Raw genomic sequence first — 21788 nt, 5'->3', positions numbered from 1 at the left:
GGAGTGACACATCATACTTGGATGTACATATTATTATGGCTAATATTTGTTGCATATAGCCTAATAAAATATTAAATGAGAGTGCTCTATTTTGCTGTTTGCTTAGAATAAAAGGCAGAATGACATGGATGTCAAAGAGCCATTTAGTCAACTGGAATTTGATTAACAAAAGAGTGGGTACATAGCTAAACAGAGAACAACCCAAATCAATTATGCTAGAAATAACACTTATAAGACAGTGCTGTCCTTGGTTTCCCTGTACCCTGTAGACTGGAAGACAGAACTTCTGAATTAGTGATTCAAGCTATTTCAACAATCACCTACAAAAACTACCAGTAATGCTTTTTGAATATAGATTTTTCAGGTCATCTCTAAGAACTTGGGAGACTTACGGAAACCCACATTCAACAGTCTCTCCTCAGTCTGGCATTCTGTAAACATTTTCTTCCTTCATTTTTTGGCTAGTAATCCCCTTCAATATTCGAAAAAATGATTAGAAAAATACAAAATTCTACTTCCTTTCGTAAAATCAGAGAACTAATTGTCCTTGTTAAAAGTCATGACTGTCAATTTAGCTTTAGATAAACTTTTAAATGTCATACTCAAAACAGCAGATCTTAGGCAAAACTTAGAAACCTGAATGTGTTGCACATAGAGAGTTTTAAGTGTTCTTGAACATGACTAAACCGTTGAAATTCTGTCTTCACCACTGTTTATGTGTGAAAATTTGTTGGCATATTGTAACAATGAAATAATTCTCTAGAAAACTTTCTTCACAGTTACCCAGCCTGAAGGATAAAAAGTTGCTAACTAGAATTTGAATGAACCAAATACCCAATTACAAATAACTACATTAACCAACCTATGAAGACCACTTTTACTTCCTTCAGCACATCCCAAGTTTTATTTCAATCACCCCTTTCAACTCAGATTTCCATAAGCAATTTTACATTCCTTTGACCATTTATTTCACCGATAACTGTTATCAACTAATACCTTTACTATTTCATCCACTGTTCCCCCTCTTTTCTTTCTTTTTCTTTCTTTCTTTCTTTCTTTCTTTCTTTCTTTCTTTCTTTCTTTCTTTCTTTCTTTCTTTCTTTTTAGCAAAGAACATTTTTCAGGCACGATTAAGATTTAGCAAACAACTGAGTACGTAGAAGGTCTTGCTTGGCCCAAGCATTTTTTTCTCCTCCCCACCCCCGACCTTTGGATTGCTAGAGGCCATACTTAATGCATATTCTGTTCTTAGAAAAAAAACTAGTCAGACTAAAACACAGCAAACAGAATCTTATTCAGATGGGGGATCTTAATTAGAAAGTTCTTTCCCAGAAGCTGAGAGTAGACACTGGTTACAACAGACTACACAATATAGAAAGAAGGGAGGAAGGGGTGGAGAAATGCTGGTTAACAAAACTGCTATAACTAGATAGTTGATAAGTTCTGCTGTTATACTGCATAGGAGAGTGACTACAACTAACAAACTTGTTGATTTCAGGTAAACTAGTAAGAAAGGAAAACCACAAAGAAACAATAAATACTTGAGGAGAGATCTTTCTTTGTAGTTAAAACATAATTGAAAAGCAGGACTGCAAAGTAAGCTGGAGAAAAATGCCATACCAACATACTTTCAGCCTGAATCTTACAAATGTGTTCTACTGGACAACATGTAACAACAAATGCATATCATGAAAAGGGCCAACACTTCTTCACAAATCTCTAATTAAAAATAGCCAGAAGGCCATAAAATGATGGTCCTTATACACAATTATTCGATTTTCATTTTTATCCCCAAATTCCATTTTCTTCACTTCCTAGAGTATGCTAATGGCCCTCAAGCATGGTTCTCCAGGCTTGTATTATCCCTGAGGACAATCTTCTGTCATTCCCCAATAAAGTCTTCTTTGGTAGGACTATCTGAGCTTCTTTTAAGACTAATGGTTGCTTAGTCATAAATTCCAAGGTCTTAAGAGATGCATAAAATAAATTTTGGAAATGTTTGAATTATAACAATGACACTTCCAAATCAAGATTTTCAAATTTTTTTCATGACAATAAATGTCTGAATACATTTACTTCTTCCAAACTGTACTCTGTAACTGAATGTTCTTATTATGAATCATATTTAAAAGTAGACACTTTCACATATACTAGACACAATGATTATTTCACTGGAACTTCTCATCCCGTGAAGGGATGGAACCATGGCCTTGTGGGCTGGTAAGTGCTTTACACAGGCATGCCTGAAGCACCTTACTGCTGATAGAACTTAAATCCATACCAGTGATGAGATTATGTGCTTCTACAAATACTTTCAAAAGACTCCAGTTATAAATTCTTAAATAGACTCTGACATAAAATACCTAGATTTAAGCTTAAATTATTGGCATCTTACCCATTTATTTCTCAAAATGACATGAAATATTTCAAGCAGTCTCTCCTCAAACCCTATGTCAATATGCATTACAAATTTCCAAGCGAGAAACAAAATATATATTAGTGTTGGTTTTCAACTTCATTTCAGTGGGAAAAAAATCTTATACAGTGACTAAAAAGATAGATGGCTTCTACATATATTTATTTGTTCATTTGTATATTTATTGAAAGCACTGGGCAGTGATTATTTCTGAAAAACAGAGTAACATTTTCAATGACTGTAAAAGGCATTCCTGCTCTCTTCTCTGGATTTCTGTTCTCCTTCCAAACTGTTAGTTTGGTTGGTTTTAAAACTGAGAGAAGAGTGTCATAACACAATGTAATCACCAAAAAGAGCAGCACGTACTGGAACTTCAAGTTAGAAATGGCTAGTTTGAGGGATACTGCTGATGAACAGTGAATGTCATGATTACTGACCCTCAAGAAATATTTAAAAAAGCCAAAGGAATGGGTGGAAGAAACACAAAGTAAATGTAGAAAGAGATCTGAAATAACTATAAATTTAATGAGGTCATAAGTCACACTTTTGTCCTTTTCTAGAGTTGTGTCTTTAGAATAAGATATCTGGCTTTAATTCCCAAGTATATGTGGCATTAGGAGACAACATCAACTTGGATCATCTGAAAACCTCACTACTCCTTAGCTGAAAGACATACTATTTCCAAATTCCTTGCCAAAAAGAAATTTATGATAAACTGGATAGTCATCAGCACAACCTGACAACTGTATTAAATGTCATGAAGATTAGATTACACCAAATCCCCTGAAAAACAATTCTATGATAATTTAAAATTTTCAGGGACAGAATTTCGTTAAGTCCTTTCTTAATAGCAATTATTACTACAGCATCTGCAGTGTACTAAATGTTATGCTAGGGACCTGTCCTATTTGACTTAATCATCACAACATCAAGTATCACTGCAACTGATGGGTAAGGCATATAAGTGAATATACAGGCAAGCTTACGAATTCCCCAAAAGCAGCAAGGGCTCCTAAAGGCCTAGAGCTGCCTTGAGGTATATTACAATACACTCAAACTGCTTCCCCAGTGCACCACTGCACCTTATTCTAAACAGGCAAATCCTTTCTTAACTAGACTGTTGAAAGCACCTTACTTATGTTGACAACCACCTTGGTTAGGGTGAGAGAAAGAATCATAAGCAAAGTATCTAGAACACACAGGCTTTATTTCTCCACACTGACTAGACTAGATAAGGTGACTGACTAGGTTTTACAATTTCAACCTTGAGTTCTTTCTAAACTGAAGCAAAACAAATAATCATCCTTATTTATTAAAATATATGACAGAGGTTATCTGCAGTCCTTATTATGCTGCTTTCCTAAACTCTAACTGCTAAACTTAAATGAGAGGCATTTGGTGCAATCTGAAAAATATTCAGTTCAATTAAAAGTAATTGATGCATGGTGAAATAATTCTTCCCAAAGCTGCTGTAAAATCTTCAAAAAAATAAAGCTACTTAATAATTTTCATCTCCTACAGGCTAGAGAGAAGCATTATTGCATATTAAAAATTGGAGTGTAGTTTTCCCAGAGGTAAAAGAAAGTTATTAAAACAACCTATTTATTGTTGATATAACTATCCATTTGTGCCACACAAAAAGTAACAAATTTCAGTACATTAAAAGAAAAGCTAATTAAGGCATAATTAGTATTTTCTGTATTTTGATAATTAGGGGTTAGTTGGCTATTCCTTTTCAAATTTCTATTTGATGTACCCCGACAATGGCTTTAATGAGGAACTAACGCTATTGAATCCCTCATGGCAGAGGAGTTTAGTGACCACTACTACATTACTTTCATTTATCACTGCCTCTTTACCTATAAATTAATCTAGCCCTGTAGCTATGTTGATCTACTTTATATCAATTTCTTCATCCATATCAGCTGAATATGTATGGCATTAACCTCATTTGCTAGTTGAGAAAAGCAGAATTAAAATGAGATCTAATTTCTCGTGCACAGCACAATTTCAAAACTGCCTGCTAATTTCCACCACCTGTCAGTGTGAAAAGCCTTTACTTTCTTGTAATTAAATAAAACAGTATATTTTTTAGCAGCTTTGAAAAATGCTAATCTTTCAAAACTGTTCAGTGATCATTAATCATTAGGACAGTAAAAACAATTTCAGAATGCTCATCTATCCTTTGTTTCAGGAAAACAAAAATTTTGTCTATTCACAGGACAGAAAGAATTAAATGTTAACTGATTTAAAAATTAGCTGTTATATTTCACTCTACTGAAGTCTGTACTTATCTGGCTTGTTAACATGGTAGTAAGGAGTATTCCATAACCTAGAGATACCTAGCATGAGAAAATAAGCAGAAATACAAAAGCATACATTTCTTTCATAATTCAGTAAAAATTAATAAATGTATACTGTAATCATTTATGGGAATGTAGAACCTACACTTATAAGACCAAATACAGAATACTTGGAGAATAATTGCTGACACTGTTAAATTTCTATGTAATAAGCTGACCACCATATAAGAACTTAGACTGTGTCAGATGAACAGAGTTAGAGCTCTTCAGACTTAGACAATCATATTTCAGCACTTTCAGCTGGACTTAACTAAATTTCCTAAAACTATGAAAGTAGAAGGTAAAATTTCTAGGTGATATTAAAAGAAGTAGCCCCCTTGCTCATACTAAAAAAACAGCAAATCAGCGCTACAGCCTTGACAGTTTTTTTTTGCTAACATTTTAGCTTTTACTGTTTGTAGCATTATCAATACTAAAAAGTTACATTAATCATTTGTAACTTGGCTTAATATTCCCACAGTTCTCAAAAAGCTGCAATTTGTTAGCTTTACTACTTATATACTAGATAAAAGCACAAAACTAAAATAAACATAGCATGTAGTTGAGGAAAAAATAAACACAAGCTGCCATGATACATCAGTAAAATGTTTTGTTCATATCAAAGTGTCGTACTAAGCATACTCATCATTCAAGCTGGAATGAGTCAAACCAGGACTCCACACTAACACTACTCTAACTTCCCAGCCCAAATTATAAGGCATTAGTACATAGATGGTTAACAACTAATACCAGAGCTTCTATTATTAAAAAAAAAAAATTAAAGTAAAATAATGCCTAATATTCCTCACTTACAAATGTGAGAAACATTTGACACTACATGATCGCTGTCTTTATCCTTTTTTTCTTTTGAAAATTCTTATTTGTAAATTAATAGTTAAATATGACTTTTTTATCTTGTCATGTAGGTAAAAATCAATTCATCAAAATATGTATTAGGGCTCAAGAGTCAAAGAAGAATAAATAAAACTGTAATATGATTGCTGCAGATGGCAACTTCAAGGCTTCTGTAGCACAAGTAGGATGGATTCATTCTCCCCTGGATTCCCGTCAATAGCCTACTTTAAAAGGATTACAAGCAAAGGAAAACAAATGGCATTCAGAAATGCAGCAATCATATTTTGGCATATTTCTAGCGATCTGCCTATGTCTTTATCATGGAAAAAGACAAAGGCAGAAATATACTCACACTTGACTTCTTTAGGGAACTAGTATATTTTTAAGGGCAGAATCCCACCCAAAACTTCAAAATTGAAAGTTGCCAATTTCCATCTTATCAACTGTTCCACAAGGCTTTTTGGAAGTCTCTGAATTTTAAACAAACCTGTTACTGCCCAAGAAAAGCTAGCCTATGTGTAATTTCTATTAAGAACCAAACACTTAAAAAGTTACATGAGAAAAATAATTAAGAAATATGAAAATTTATAATTTTTTTATAAAAATTACATGATTTTTAGTGCTAACAAAGATTTTATCACAGTTGATACACTGCCTGATACTTCATTTGCTATTTTTGCTACTTCAATTATTTAGAACCATTTAAAAAAAATCAAACATTCTAAGTTATAGTAAATAAATATAAAACAAGATACTGAGGAATCTACCTAACTTTGAAAAAATAACAATCAGCAAAGTATAAATATCAAACAGAATACAAAGTCATTTGAAATGTAAGATAGTACTTTATAATTTATCCATAGTGTTCAAATTTTTATGAATATTTTAGATTTTATAATCATTAAAAATAAATTTTAAATGAGACCAAAACATGGATTTATAATATCGTGGATAGTCAAAATGTTATCAAAAAATGTTCAGGTGACACCACATGGGATGGGTGTCAAATGACAGCGCATTTAATGGCGTGACAGATAGTAAAAGTTAACTTTAAAAGGGATCCAATGCCTGCTTTTTCAGTGTAGCATCTTATACTTCTCCAGTGTATATCATAATCTTAGGTACCCCCAACTGCTAAAACTTCAACTACAGATTTATTTGTTCTAAAACTTCTTGTCTAATGCTTAATGTTCTTCAATCAACACAGGCATCTGGGAATTAATACTTCAAGGTTTAACTTAGTAATCCCACTTACAGTGTGAAGATATTTTTTAAAACATACAAATCAATATAGGCCTGTAGTTGGCCTTCCTAAATACTTTTTAAGGTTAGGGACTGACTGACTACCTGACTGCTGAAAAGAACAGATCCCTTAGCAATAAAGCAATTCTCTTAAACCAATGGATTACAGGTACTATGTCAAATAATTTTCAAAACATATTAAATGAATTTACAGAATTTAAGCAATCTGAAAACATACCAGAAAACTTTAAAAACACTTAAAAGTTCCCTAAAGTCATTCAACATTAATCCTAATAATTAAGCTATAAAAGTAATCTTAATGTCACAGGCACTTTGCCCCTTTGACCCTATAATCTACATGATGTTTGCCATACTAGAATATTTAGAATACTTATTGTTTAAAATGTTCTAAGCTGCAACTTATTTTTTAACCAAAATGAAAATTCTATTTTCCTAAAAAAAAAAATGTATCAAACACAAACATAAATTTTGCTAACAATCAAAATATATCCAAGTACCTAGAAACAGCAACTAATTTATAATTTCCATACTAAATTATACACATAGGTGTAACAGTCTCTTTAAGTTACTATTATGTTTTTCTCCTTCATTAGTCAAGTGTTTTCCTACTCAATTTAACAGTAACTGGTCACAGCATAAGGTAAGAGAGAGCCTGACAACTGTAGGGAGAGAATGCCATCTGCTGCTTCGTGTGTGTACTCAACAGTGGGAAAACGATGGACAATGAAAACAAAGATTGCCCCAACCCTTTTCAGATTCCTGTTTTTACTTCCGGCAATTTGAAAAGACATCAATGAACACTACATTGTTACTGCAAGTTTTCAGTTATTCCACAGATTTATAAGGGTAGGATATGCTGATAAATCACTAGTCCATGTTCACAAAAATGGTTTTTACTCAAATACTGCAAAACAAAGGTCCAAAGAGGCAGGATGCTTGCCCAGTCTTAAGAGTTATTTCTTACTTATAAGCTCCTATAATTTTCTACTTATGAATGTGATCTACACTTAAAATGATCATATAATTTATCCTCCAAGAAGGGACAACTTCTGAGAACAGAAACTGAAGCCATTAGTAATGTTAACCAGTATCAGGATTTAAATATTTGGTAAACTTTTGAGTGTACAGCACCACCCAATTTATAAGTCTAACTTGTCTTCCCTCTTTCTTGAACCGGAACCTTGAGAACCTTCTTGAAAAGGAAAGTGAAACCCTTCACTGGTGCTGCAGCTGTCCAGCACCATTCATGGAATGCCTCCCTCATCCCATTTAATTGTCTTGTCAAAAATATCAATGTTAGGAGCAATATCTGAACACCTATCTTTACCAATATGCCTATTCCTGGACATGTGACACACTGTCCTCATTGTTGCTTTATAAAAAGTTTCAAATTAAAGTATGGCCCTTTCTGTGTTCTTCTTTTCCAAGAGTGTTATGGTTGTTCTGGGTCCTTTTCATTGAGAATGCTAGGGTATGCTCGTTGATACCTGCAAAACAAGGCAGCTGAGATAGTGGCAGACAATATGCTCAAAGTGTCGATCAACTTGCTAAGTACTCCTTCTTGCCAACATTAAGTTTCCTAATGAAAGATCCATGGATATTCTTTCCCACTGTAAGGGGAGACAAGGTTTGTCTCTGTGTCTTCCTGCTGTCCTGGAACTCACTCTGTAGCCCTGGCTGGCCTTAAACTCAGAGATCTGCCCCCTTCTGCCTCACAAGCGCTGGGATTAAAGGATTGTGCCCACACTTCCTGGCAAAAGCTTTTTAGTTTTCATTTTATAAACCTTATACTTCTTTTGTTACATATAATTTTATATATTAAATCATTTTTGAAATTATGCTAAAATAGGACATTTGCTCATTTTTTGTTTTGGTTGATGCAAGCAAACTGAACAGATCTTTCCTTCTTTCCTTCCTCCCTCCCTCCCTCCCTTTCTTCCTTCCTTCCTTCCTTCTTTCTTTTTGAAGCAGTGTTTTCCTGGGTGGCTCAGGAGAACACAGAATTTGCGACTGAGTCCAAAATGGCTCAAATTTGTGATCCTTCTGCCTCAAACTCCTAAAGGCTGGGATTATAGGCATTAACCTATGCTGGACTCAAATATTTTTTAATAATCTCTTGTATAGTTACTGATATTGTTACATACTTCACACTTACTGGACTATTAGTTCCAGTGGGTCCTTATGAATTTTTTCAATATATAAGGATATGTAATTTGCTAACATGAATGGTTTTATTCTTTCTAGACTACATACCTTTTAATTCAATTTGTTAATATCCCTGGCCAGAACCCCCTTTACAATGTTTAACAGAAATCCAAAGAGTAGCCATTATAGTCTTGCTCTTGGTGTTATAGGGTGCTGGATTTTTTAAATGTAAGTATTTTTCCACATTCATATAGGAATGCGAGCTTGCCCTTGCTTCAGTTGCTGACAGTATGCTGTTCAAACTAGACAAGTGGGACAAAGAAGTGAATTTCTGAGCTTTGCCAAGACAAGGTAGGCAGTCCTTCATAATTTACTGCTTCACAGAAAAGTCTGTGATGTGCTGGTCAGAAGGCTGAAGATGATGGCCCAACATTGCAGAGGACCTTTGGGTGACTGTCCAAGGAGCCGGCAGCCAGTCCTTGTCATTTCTATGGTTTTGGACGCTGCCTGCTCTGCACTTGCTATTTACTCAGGTAAGCTTTATGCTCCTCAGGTCTCTGGTGGAGATGGTTATAGTTTCACAATTATGCTTACATTGTTTAGGATTAAGAAAATGTTTTAAGGTCTAAAAAGATATTTATAGGTTGATAAATGCAAGTTATGATAGAAAGTGATTTTAAGTACAGAACTTTGAATAGGGTAGATAGTAGAGTACTTTCTCCAAGGTTGCCAAATACAAATGGACTGTGCATTGCAAATGTAACTCTTACCTTATAGTTTTCATTTTGTTCTTATTGTATATAGTTTATTAATGTAAAAGAAAGAGCCTTTTCAGCTCAGTCTCGAAGTGGGTTCCCTAGTAATGGGAACAGGGACTGTCTCTGACATGAACTGATTGGCCTGCTCTTTGATCACCTCTCCTTGAGAGGGGAGCAGCTTTACCAGGCCATAGAGGAAAGCAATACAGCCACTCCCGATGAGACCAGATAGTCTAGTCTAGGGTCAGAGGAGGGAAGGGTAGGAGGACCTTCCCTATCAGTGGACTGGGGAAGGCGCATGGGAGGAAAAAAGGGAGGGTGGTGGGGTTGGGAAGGGACGAGGGTGGAGGCTACAGCTGGGATACAAAAAGAATAAACTATAATTAATAAAAAATGAATAATATTTTAAAAGATTAAAAAAAGAGCAAGAGCCTTTTATTGGACTAAAGGGGAGAGATGTTGGAGGATGTTTTTTGTGCTCTGTGTATTCAAATGCTGATTTCTATGCCCAGAGATCTGGTTGCAGTGGGACGCTGGCATTGTCATTTCTATAAAGCATCTCCTGTCTCAACGTAGAAACATTGTTCTCCATTACTTCTGATTGTTTAATAAAAAGCTGACCAGCCAAGAGCTGGGCAACTTCCAATCCCAGTAAAGAGGTATCAGGGGGAGAGCAGAGAGAAAGGAGAGTCAACATGAGGAAACTGATGAAGAAAAAGATGCAGGTAACGAACTATATGGCTGGGAAGTAGGAGAGGCCAGCATAGTCGAGTTAGAATACCTCAGTATCTTCCCAGCTACAGGGCCTAAAGAGTTTAATAAATATATAGGTCTCTGTGGTATTATTTGGGAGCTGGGCAGGCATAGGAAAGCCCTTATGTTTTTTTTTTTTTACATGAGCTTTTAAAGGTGATTCTTTTCTGAAGTTGATTTGGTTGTCTACTATTTGTGAGAATTAACTAGGGGATTTATGTTAAGTCTGTGCTCTCTGAAGGCAGGCTTTGATCACTAACAACCTCATCAGCTGTTGTTCTATGTCTATTCAAGGTTCTGTATCATAATGAGTTACCTTCAGGCATGTGTCTTTAAGGAACAACTGCAATCAGCTGCTCACAGTATTCTATTAGAAACTCGTTTCTTAGAGGTCAGCAGTAAAGAAACTATTTCATTTTTTAATTCAGCTTTCTGCGTCCCCTACTTTCCCTTTTCCTCTTGCCAAACCACATTAAAGTTTGTTGGTCCTAAAAACAACTGCTACTCTTATCACTATTACTATTTGGGACTTTGAATACTTTATTCTTGTTTTAAAAAATCTCTATTTAATTAATTTGTATCTGTCTTTATTACTTCCTTTCTTTTTTTATATTTACTTTCTTCTAGTGTTTCCTAATGTGATATGGTGGCTGATCTGAGATTTCTTTTATTTTCCTATCACAATATTGGAACTTAGCCCATATATCCTCAGACTTTTCACAACCAGAATTACAGACATTTAACACTATGTCCACTTTTTTTTTTTTTCATTTATTTATTGTTGGAAACAGGGTCTCACTATGAAGTCTTGGCTGGCCTGGAACTTGCTATGTAGATCAGGGATAGAAAGAACATACCAAAACATAGTAAAAGCAATATACAGCAGGCCTGTAGCCAACATCAGACTAAATGGAGAGAAACTTAAATCAATCCCACAGAAATGAGGTACAAGGCAAGGCTGCCCACTCTCTCCTTATCTCTTCAACATACTTCTTGAAGTCCTAGCTAGAGCAATAAGACAACTAAAGGAGATCAAAGGGATACAAACCGAAAAGAAGAAGTCAAAGTATCACTATTCACAGATGATATGATAGTATACATAAGTGATCCCAAAAAGTTTACAAGCTAACTTCTTCAGCTGATAAACACCTTCAGCAAAGTGGCTGGATATAAAATTAACTCAAAAAAATTTTTGAAGCCCTCCTGTATATATAAAAGACAAACAGGCTGAGAAAGAAATTAGGGAAACAACACCCTTCACAATAGCCACTAATAATATAAAGTACGTTGGTGTAACTCTAACTAAACAAGTGAAAGACCTGTATCAAAAAAACTTCAAGTCTCTGAAGAAAGAAAATGAAGAAGATATCAGAAGATGTAAAGATATCCCATGCTCATGGATCGGTAGGATTATCATAGTGAAAATGGCTATTCTACCAAAAGCAATCTACAGATGCAATGCAATTCCCATCAAAATATTAACAAATTCTTTATCAACCTTGAAAGAACAATTCTCAATTACATATGGAAAAACAAACAACCAAAAAAGAACCCAGAATAGCTAAAACAATTCTGTATAATACAAGATCTTCTGGTGGTATCTCCATCCCAGATCTCAAGCTGTACTATAGAGCAACAGCAATTAAAACGGCATGGTACTGGCATAGAAACAGAATGGTGGATCAATGGAATCAAATCAAAGACCCAGAAATAAACCCACACACCTATGGAAACCTAATTTTTGACAAAGAAGCCAAATCCATACAATGGAAAAAAGACAGCATTTTCAGCAAATGGTGCTGGTCCAACTGGATGTCTGTATGCAGAAAAATGCAAATAGACCTATATTTATCACCCTACACAAAGTTAAAGTCCAAGTAGATCAAAGACCTCAACATAAAACCAGACACAGTAAATCTGTTAGAAGAAAAAGTGGGGATGAACCTTGAACTCATTGGCACAGGAGACAACTCCCTGAAAAGAACACCAACAGCACAGGATCTAAAACCAACAATTAATAAATGGGACCTCCTAAAACTGAAAAGCTTCTGTAAACCAAAGGACACTGTCATCAGAACAAAACGATGACAGCCTACAGACTGGGAAAAGATCTTCACCAATCCTACATCTGACAGAGGGCTAACATACAGAATATATAAAGAACTGAAGAAGTTAAACACCAATAAGCCAAGGAATCCAATTAAAAAATGGGGTACAGAGCTAATCAGAGAATTCTCAACAGAGGAATACTGAATGGCAGAGAAACACTTAAAGAAATTCTCAACATCATTAGTCATTCAGGAAAGATTTCGCCTTACACCCATCAGAATGGCTAAGATGAAAAACTCAAGTGACAACACATGCTGGAGAGGATGTGGAGAAAGGGGAACCCTCCTCCATTGCTGGTGGGAATGTAAACTTGTACAACCACTTTGGTAATCAATCTGGCACTTTCTCAGACAAATAGGAATAGTGCTACATCAAGACCCAGCTGTACCACTCCTAGGCATATACCCAAAAGATGCCCCATTCAATAAGGACATTTGCTCAACCATGCTCGTAGCAGCTTTATTCATAACAGCCAGAATCTGGAAACAACTCAGATGTCCTTTAATTGAGGAATGGATACAGAAATTGTAGTACATTTACACAATGACATACTACTCAGCAATTAAAAACAAGGAAATCATGAAATTTGCAGGCAAATGGTGGGAACTAGAAAAGATTATCTTGAGTGAGGTAATCCAGAAACAGAAAGACACATACAGTATATACTCTCTTATAAGTGGATATTAGCCATATAATATAGGATAAACATACTAAAATCTATAGTCCTAAAGAAGCTAAACAACAAAGAGGACCCTAGGGAAGATACTTAATCCTCATTCAGAAGGGCAAACAAGATAGACATCGGAAATAGGAGAAGACAAGGAAACAGGACAGGAGCCTTCCACAGAGGACCTCTGAAAGACTCTACCCACCAGGGTATCGAAGGAGATACTGACACTCGGGGTCAAATTTTGGGCAGAGTACTGGAAACGTTATATAAGAAGAGGGAGATAGAAAAACCTGGAGGGGGAAGGAACTCCACAGGGAGACCAACAGAGTCAAAAAAAAAAAAAAAAAAACTAGGCACAGGAGGCATGCAGAGACCGATACTCCCACTAAAGCCCATGTATGAAGAGGACCTAAACCCTCTGTTCAGAGGAAGCCCATAGGCTGCTCAATTTACAAGTGGGTTTCCTGGTAAGGGGTACAGGGGCTGTCTCTGACATGAAGTCAATGGCTGGTGCTTTGATCACCAACTCCTGGGGGATGTGGACTGGCAAGGAGAAGATGATGCAGCAAGCCTTGATGAGAGCTAATAAACTAGGGTCAGATAGAAGGGGAGGAGGTCCTCCCCTATCAGGGGACTAGGGAAAGGGCATAGGGGGAGAAGAGGGAAGGTGGGTGGGTCTGGAGGAGACAAGAGAGAGGGCTACAGCAGGGATACAAAGTGAATAAATTGTAATGAGTAAATAAATTTTAAAAAAAAGATAGACCATTCTAATTTCCTTCTTATACTTGGCTTTAATACATAGTAGATATGTATTAGCAGTAAGTTCATACTGAGTATAGATAAGCAAGAAAAAAGCAATAGCAACCTTTCCAGCACAAATCATGTCATAGAATGGAATAAAGCATTCAGAGAAAAGGGTGTAAAATGAGCAAAGTTTGACCACTGGAGAAATTTATCCTGTAAATAATAAGAACCAGTAAAGAATTTTAAGCACAGGGGTGGGGGGATAACTGTCAAAATGTAAATCCTTCAAGAAGAATGATAAAATGTACCTAACCTTGCTGGGAGACAAAAGTAAATTGTCATAATACTTACAAAGACAACTGCACATTCTAATAAAGTTAGAGACATGCACTCTACAACTTAGCATAACTTGCTATTTCTTCAAGCTCTTAAACATGCAAGAAGTGATAAGAACAAGGATATTTACTACAGAATTGAAAAACTGTAAATAGTGAATGTTATCATTAAGAAAAACTGGGTACATAATATCACAGTAATGCACTGTATTGCCATTCAAGTATAATAAATAAATCCACATGATGAATCTCAACAAGAGAACTTAGCAGAGCAGGCAAGTTATTGCAGATCCCAATTGCAAACTAGTTTCATCTAAAGCTAATAAAATTGTATTGTGTGTACCAATACATAGAAACATGAACAAAGAACAGATTCACAGATGACAATAACACAAAATTTACGACATCTACCCTTGGGCAAAATGTGATTTAAAAAAAAAATGACAATGAAAATAGCAACAGGGTCGTCAATGTTTAATTTAAAATATAGAGGTATGAAGCCAAAAATACCAAAGCATTGTGACTAGACCAAACTGGGTAATAGGATGGTAAAGTTTACTACATTTCCCTCTCATTTTCCATGAACTTTAAGTGGCAGAATGAATAATGAAACAGTGAAAAAAAAAAAAGCCAGAAACAAGGGGTACAATTAAAATCCTTTTAAAATCAGTGAGAAGCAATGAAAATGCAGGAAATAATTCAGGAGAAAAGGGTGGCACTCAGAAACTTAGAAAATAAACCACCAAAATCAGGAGGCAGACAGATATAGAAGTACAATGGAAAAATTCTGGGCTCACTAAATGTAATCCTTCCTGAATATCAAAAAGCAAGAAAGGCTTTTACAACAAAGTTCCTATATGGAAGAGTCCATTCAGTGTCCCAGTGGAAAGGTACAACACAGGCTAATATAGCAAAGACAATGACAGGAAAGGCTTTGGATAAGGCAACCAATCAAATATGGATTCAAAATGCAAAACACATGTATTCAAGCATTCAAAGTCTCAGGTTCCATGTTTATAAAATGGAAACTGTTAACAAAATAAGTATTTCCATATTGGTTTTATGAGAATCAATTAGATAGTATTTGTCAAGTTCTTAGCAAAGAATCTAACAAAGATTGACTGTTCAATAAATGACCAGTTTGATTTGCAGCTTCTTTTCTACTTACGGGACACAGTTCTAACACAGGTATCATTGAAAACCCTTTGGTGAACCTACCTTGGCATCTGAACTATTTACTTATATATTATATTGTACATTCTATGCAAGTTTTTGGAAAATTGTCAAGCTACAGACTGGAGAGACTGTTAGTGCTTAAATGTCATATATATTCAAGCAGAAAGTATCAGTTCTTTAAAAGGTAAAGAAAATTGTACCTGGAAGTTTATCCTAAAGGAAAATCAGTCAGTCTTTTTTTCTCTCCCTCTCTCTCCTCCCTTCACGTTTCCCCTTGCCCCCACTTTTCATACCATGCATTAAATTGAGGGCCTTATGTATGCTAAGCTAGTACTTAACCCTCATACTACACTTCTAACTCCATAAAACAGTCTTAAGGTCAAATAGTGTTTTGCAACTAGTAAATAGAATTCTGGATTTAATTTCCATATAACCTACACACATCTTTCCTGATATTTCAGATCATCTCTAGATTATGTACAATATGTACAACGAATGCTATTATAACTTCAACATGTTTTGAGGGAATGATGACAAGGAAAATGTCAAAGCATGTTTAATACAAATGTAATGTTGTTTTCAACGCCCAGTTATTTGGACCCATGGATGCAGAATGCATGAACACAGAAGGACGTGTATATTCCTATGCATTCCCTTGTTCTCACAAAAACACCCTCAATAATCTTTTCTTATGTCTCTGAATCAATTTATCTAAAAGTTGCTGATGCTAACCTTTTAATTATCACATTACAAGTATTCCAACATTACAGTGATTTAACTGTTGTCTATTTACATCTAAATTCGGCTAGTCCACATGATTTAGCATGTAAGCATGCCAAGGAATGTCTGAAATATACTGGAAATTGCTTTAAAATCCATCCCCAAGCCTCAAAACTATTAAAATAGCAAAGCTTGTTTCTAATCTTGAAATATAAAAGATATTATCTATTAAGGTGTTTTTTTAAATCCAAAGTGCTTAATGACTGTCCACATAAAAGTATTATTTCTTTAGAGAAATGATAAATGTATATATGAACAAGTAAGTTAATTTTAAAATGTGTTTCAATACCAATTCAACAGATGAAATCAGTTATCAATTACATTCGTACGATGTATCACAGACCTATGTTCATCCCCAATAACATGCTGAGACTTTCCGATAGTAATGACCTACCTTTGAGGTTCTTTGAAGCTGATCGCCAACATATGTTTTACGAAACTGATCCAAGAACCAGAGAATTGCAAGTTCTATTTTCTCATTGGTGCGGCGAGGCAATCTGGTATCCATTAACGTTATAAGCTGAAAAACACTTTCCATTAAGGGGAAAAAGAAAACTGTTTAGTACAAATTCTCTGAGAAACAATACTGAGGTATTTATTACAAGCATATAATCACTCTAAAACGTGAGAAAAATACCAAAGTACACCCAGAAAATGTTATTTAAAGCATATGAAATTCGACCTTTATAAGACACAATTAGTCTATTTTCTCCTGGTCTTTATAATATTACTATAAACCTCCTACAGGTGAGCACATACATACTATTCTACTAAAGTGGCAATACAAATATATGACTCGTACATATAAATACATTATATGAAAGTAAATATTCTTGTATCTTCAGTAAATGTTCTCACCTTGTATTTATACATATCTCAAAATCATGATTCAATTCTTTAAAATTAATAATCATACTTATAAAAGTACACTCAGTACTCTATTATCCATTAAATATCTATCTAAAACATATAAAAATATTAACAAAAGTTTTTTAAAGAAAATCAAGCTGTATGTGTACATAAAACATGGTACTGGCCAGGTACACTGGTGCATGCCTTTAATCCCAGCACTTGTAAGACAGTGGTTAGTAGATCTCTGAGTTCAAGGCCAGCCTGGTCTACAGAGCAAGTTCAAGGATAGCCAGGGCTACACAGAGGGAGGGAGGGATGGAAAAAGGAAGGAAGGAAGGAAGGAAGGAAGGAAGGAAGGAAGGAAGGAAGGAAGGAAGGAAGGAAGGTACTGGAGGTTGAACCTCGGGTTCTTCAATATACGGGACAGACATTCTACAATTTATATTCCCCTTTTGCTTTTTTGTTTTGAAACAGGATCGCATTAAGTTGCCCAAACTGGTTTGGATTTATTCTATAGCACAGGCAAGCCTTGAATTTGTCAGAAGTCTTCCTGAATATCTGGAATTACAGAACTGCAATACCAGGCTCACTTCAACCATTTTCTTTTTTTTAATTATTTTTATTAATTACAGTTTATTCACTTTGTATCCCTCCTGTACCTCCCTCCCTACTCCCCTCCCAATCCCACCCTCCCTCTTCCCCACCGGTGTCCCTCTCCCAGTCCACTGAAAAGGGAGGTCCTCCTCCCCTTCCCTCTGACCCTAGTCTATCAGGTCTCAAGAGTGGCTGCATTGTCTTCCTCTGTGGCCTGGTAAGGCTGCTCCCCCATTCAGGGGGAGGTGATCAAAGAGCAGGCCAATCAGTTCGTGTCAGAGACAGTCCCTGTTTCCATTACTATGGAACCCACTTGGACACTGAACTGCCATGGGCTACCTCTGTGCAGGGGTTCTAGGCCATCCATGAGTGGTCCTTGGCTGGAGTATCAGTTTCAGAAAAGACCCCTGTGCCCAGACTTTTAGCAATACAAAATTATTATTATTATTTGTCACAAATGATAATTTTTCAATTTATTATTATTTGTAAATTATAAGTAAATGAAAGATTAGGATAATTTTTTTAACTCTGAATTTTATATAATATGTAATTCTCAGCCTTACATTTTCAATAACAACATCCTTGAACATTGCATATTTTTATGAGAATTTCCTAGTGGGGACTGCATTAACAAAAATCAACACATTGTGTAAGTAGAGGAGGGGTAGTGCTTGCTACGGTATGGTTGAGGCAGAGTCCCGATGCACAGTCTAGGCTGGCTCTGTACTCATAGCAGTCCTGGAACCTCAGCCTCCCAAGTGCTGGGACTACAGAAATTCTATGATTTCTTTTAGCAAGGTGAAGTTATTTAGGCCCTGCCCAGCCCTGATCCATTTTGTTCATTTTTATGTATACAACATACTTAACTATGTGAACACACACTGTATATATCTACATCTACACAAAGACACATTAACATTCATTCTCGGTCTTAACTTACCATCCTACATCTACCTTACATTTTAAATTAAATTCTAGTAAAAAAGTATGAAATAACTTAAATAAGTTCAATTAACTTCATTAAGTAAGTTACTTCATTGAATAACTTTTGGTTGTTTGTTTCACAGATAGGGTCTCGCTTTCTAGCCGTGGCTGCCCAAGAACTCACTATGTAGAATGGCCTGGAACTCACAGTAATTCACCTGTCTCTGCCTCTTGAATGCTGGGATTAAAGGTATAGAATATTATATCGGGCCTTCATTAAATAATTTTAATCCAAGTTATAAACATATAGTTTCAAATACAAAGATACAGATTCTGGAAAACTGTTTTGAATTCCCTTGGAAACATTATTTACTAAGTATCCATTAAACCAATAAAAACTATGATGAGTATGTATTAAGTATGTATTAGGTTCAGAATACAAAAATGAGCGAGACACAGATAAAGTCCCATCCTACAGAAATTCACAACAGTTCACACATAGAATAACGAAACCAAGTCCCATAATATAAGAAATACTATAAAGAATTAACAAAGATTCCTACCTTTCTGGAATGTAAGTAAAAAATATAGAAAGAGGAAGCAGTCATTTAAAAGAAAACAAAATACATAAAGAACTCAAAAATTAAATATCAACAAACAAAATAATCCAAATTAAAAAATGGGTACAAACCTAAACAGACAATTCTCAACATCCTTAGTCATCAGGGAAATGCAAATCAAAATGACTCTCTGAGATTCCACCTTACACCAGTAGAATGGCTAAGATCAAAAAGTGATAGCAAATGCTAGTGAGGATGTAGGAAAAGGGGAACACTCCTCCATTGCTGGTGGAAAGGAAATTTGTACAACCACTTTGGAAATCAATCTGATGCTTTCTCACAAAACTGGAAATAACTCTACCTCAAGACCCAGCAATACCACACCTGGGCATATACCCAAAAGATGCTCCACCATTCAACAAGACAAGGACACTTGCTCAACTATGTTTATAGCAACTTTATTTATAATAGCCAGAATCTCGAAACAACCCAGATATCCCTCAACTGAAGAATGGATAAAGAAACTGAGGTAAATCTACACAATGGACTAGTACTCAGCAATTAAAACCAAGAAAATCATGAAATATGCAGGCAAAATGATGGAACTGGAAAAGATCATCCTGAGTGATGATCATTCCAGACCCAGAAAGAGACACATGGTATGTACTCACTTATAAGCAGAATTTAGCCATATAGTACAAAACAGACATACTACAAGCCACAGACCCCAAAAGATAAGTAACAAGAAGGACCCACGGGAAGATACTTAAATTTGACTGGAAGGGGAAATAGAATAGACAGCAGAAGTAGCTGAATAGAGGGAACAAGAGAGTAGACCAGCAGAGCTGTCCTCTGAGAGGCTCCACAAAGCAGTGGCTCGAAATAGATGCTGAGATTCACGACCAAACATTGGGAGAAGCATAGGGAGTCTTGTGGAAAAGTGGGAAGAAGGACAGAAGGGCCTGGAGGGACAGGAGCTCCACAAGAAAACCAACAGATCAACTAACCAGGTCCTAGAGGGCTTTGCTGAGACTGAAGCACCAACCAAGGGTGATGCATGAACTGGAGCTAGAGTTCCCATATAGACGCAGCAGATGGGCAGCTCGGGCTTCATGTGGATTCCCAAATAAGGGAAGTAGGGGCTGTCTCTGACATGGACTGTGTTGCCTGCTTTCTGATTACTTTCCTGTGGCAGGGCTGCCTCACCAGGCCACAGAGGAAGAGGATGTGCTCAATCCTCACTGGATTTAATGAGTTGGGGTAGGGGTGGTGAGTGGGTTCTCTTATCTGAGGAATAGCGGAGGGGGTCTGGGGAAAGAGGGAGGGAGGATGGAACTGGGAGGAGAGGAAGGAAGGGGTTATGATTGGGACCTAAAGTAAATAAATAAATATTTTTTTTAAAAAAAGAGAACAAAATATTGCTACCTTAAGAAATTTTAAATGACTGGGCATACGGTGGCACATGCATGAAATCCCACCACTCAGGGAGGCAGAGGCAGGTGGATCTCTACTGAGTTCACGGCCAACCTGGTCCACAAAGCAACCCTGTCTCACATAGAAACCCTGTCTCAGGGGTTGGGGAGAGTTTTAAATGGCAGCTGGAAAGATGGCTCAGTAGTTCTAAGCACTGATTTCCCTTCTGGGAGCTGGGTTCAATTTCTACCACCACCTGGCAGCAATTGTCTGTAAATCGAGTTCCAGGGGAATCAACGTCACCTTCTGGTCCCCACAGGCACCAGGCACACACCTGATGCACAGACATACATGTGAGCAAAACACCCCTTATGCAAGGTAAAAGGTTTTTTGATCTTTAAAAATATGAAATATAGGTATGCAACAATCAGGAGCCACAGAGGGGTGTGGAAGTACAGAGCAATAAGGCCTTGAGCTTGGGGAAGTTCTATCAGCAACAACACCATGCCAGTAACTGCAAACGGGCAAATGGACAGCCGCCAGGGATGGCATAAAATGTCATAAATCATCATATATTGACCAATATAATTTTTTAGAAAACTAGGAGACAGTCACCTCTCTGAACCATCTCCTGACATCAGTGAGAAGAAAAGGATAAAACTAAGAGAGACACAGGGAAGCTGGAAATGTTTTCACCACTAGATGCTAACCTAGAGGAGACTGCTAAAGAGGAACTGGGCAGCAGGCCACTCTGGGAGAGCAGCTGCCTGTGTGCTCTGAATGCTAGTACATTTGCAGGCCTGACACTACCTCACTGTGAATGAGTAAGGTCCTCAGGAAGAGACAATTGAGTTCTCAGGGAAGTTCTAAAGGCTCTGGACAGATACCATGAAGGTCTCTTCCTGCTAGGCACTGAGAGAGAGTGGCCCCTAGGATGTCTACCATCCAGCTCTTCTGATTTTGAGTGTGTTGTGTTCTGGAAATGCACTCTGCAGAGGTAGCAGGTGGACCCAATGAACCTCAACATCAGATGCTCAAGAAAAGTTAAAGTGGCTATGGGGACAGCTCACCAGGAGCAAAAGATCATGACAGTAACAGT

The 21788-nt window shown here is 36.4% G+C and overlaps 1 protein-coding gene across 2 annotated transcripts in view; it reads right to left on the bottom strand.

The window, feature by feature from the left end:
- Ranbp17 (RAN binding protein 17) overlaps window positions 1-21788 on the bottom strand; it is a 316632-nt gene that overhangs the window by 227418 nt on the left and 67426 nt on the right. For both annotated transcript variants that reach the window (XM_060363875.1, XM_060363876.1), the window contains exon 14: window positions 16741-16876. In XM_060363875.1, the coding sequence (XP_060219858.1) occupies window positions 16741-16876 (136 nt within the window). The remainder of the gene's footprint in view (window positions 1-16740; window positions 16877-21788) is intronic.

This window comes from Meriones unguiculatus, chromosome 11 (assembly GCF_030254825.1).
Source record: "Meriones unguiculatus strain TT.TT164.6M chromosome 11, Bangor_MerUng_6.1, whole genome shotgun sequence".
In the NCBI taxonomy this organism is placed as follows: domain Eukaryota; kingdom Metazoa; phylum Chordata; class Mammalia; order Rodentia; family Muridae; genus Meriones; species Meriones unguiculatus.
The sequence above is the reverse complement of the archived record's forward strand: the minus strand, read 5'-3'. Positions and strand labels throughout refer to the sequence as shown.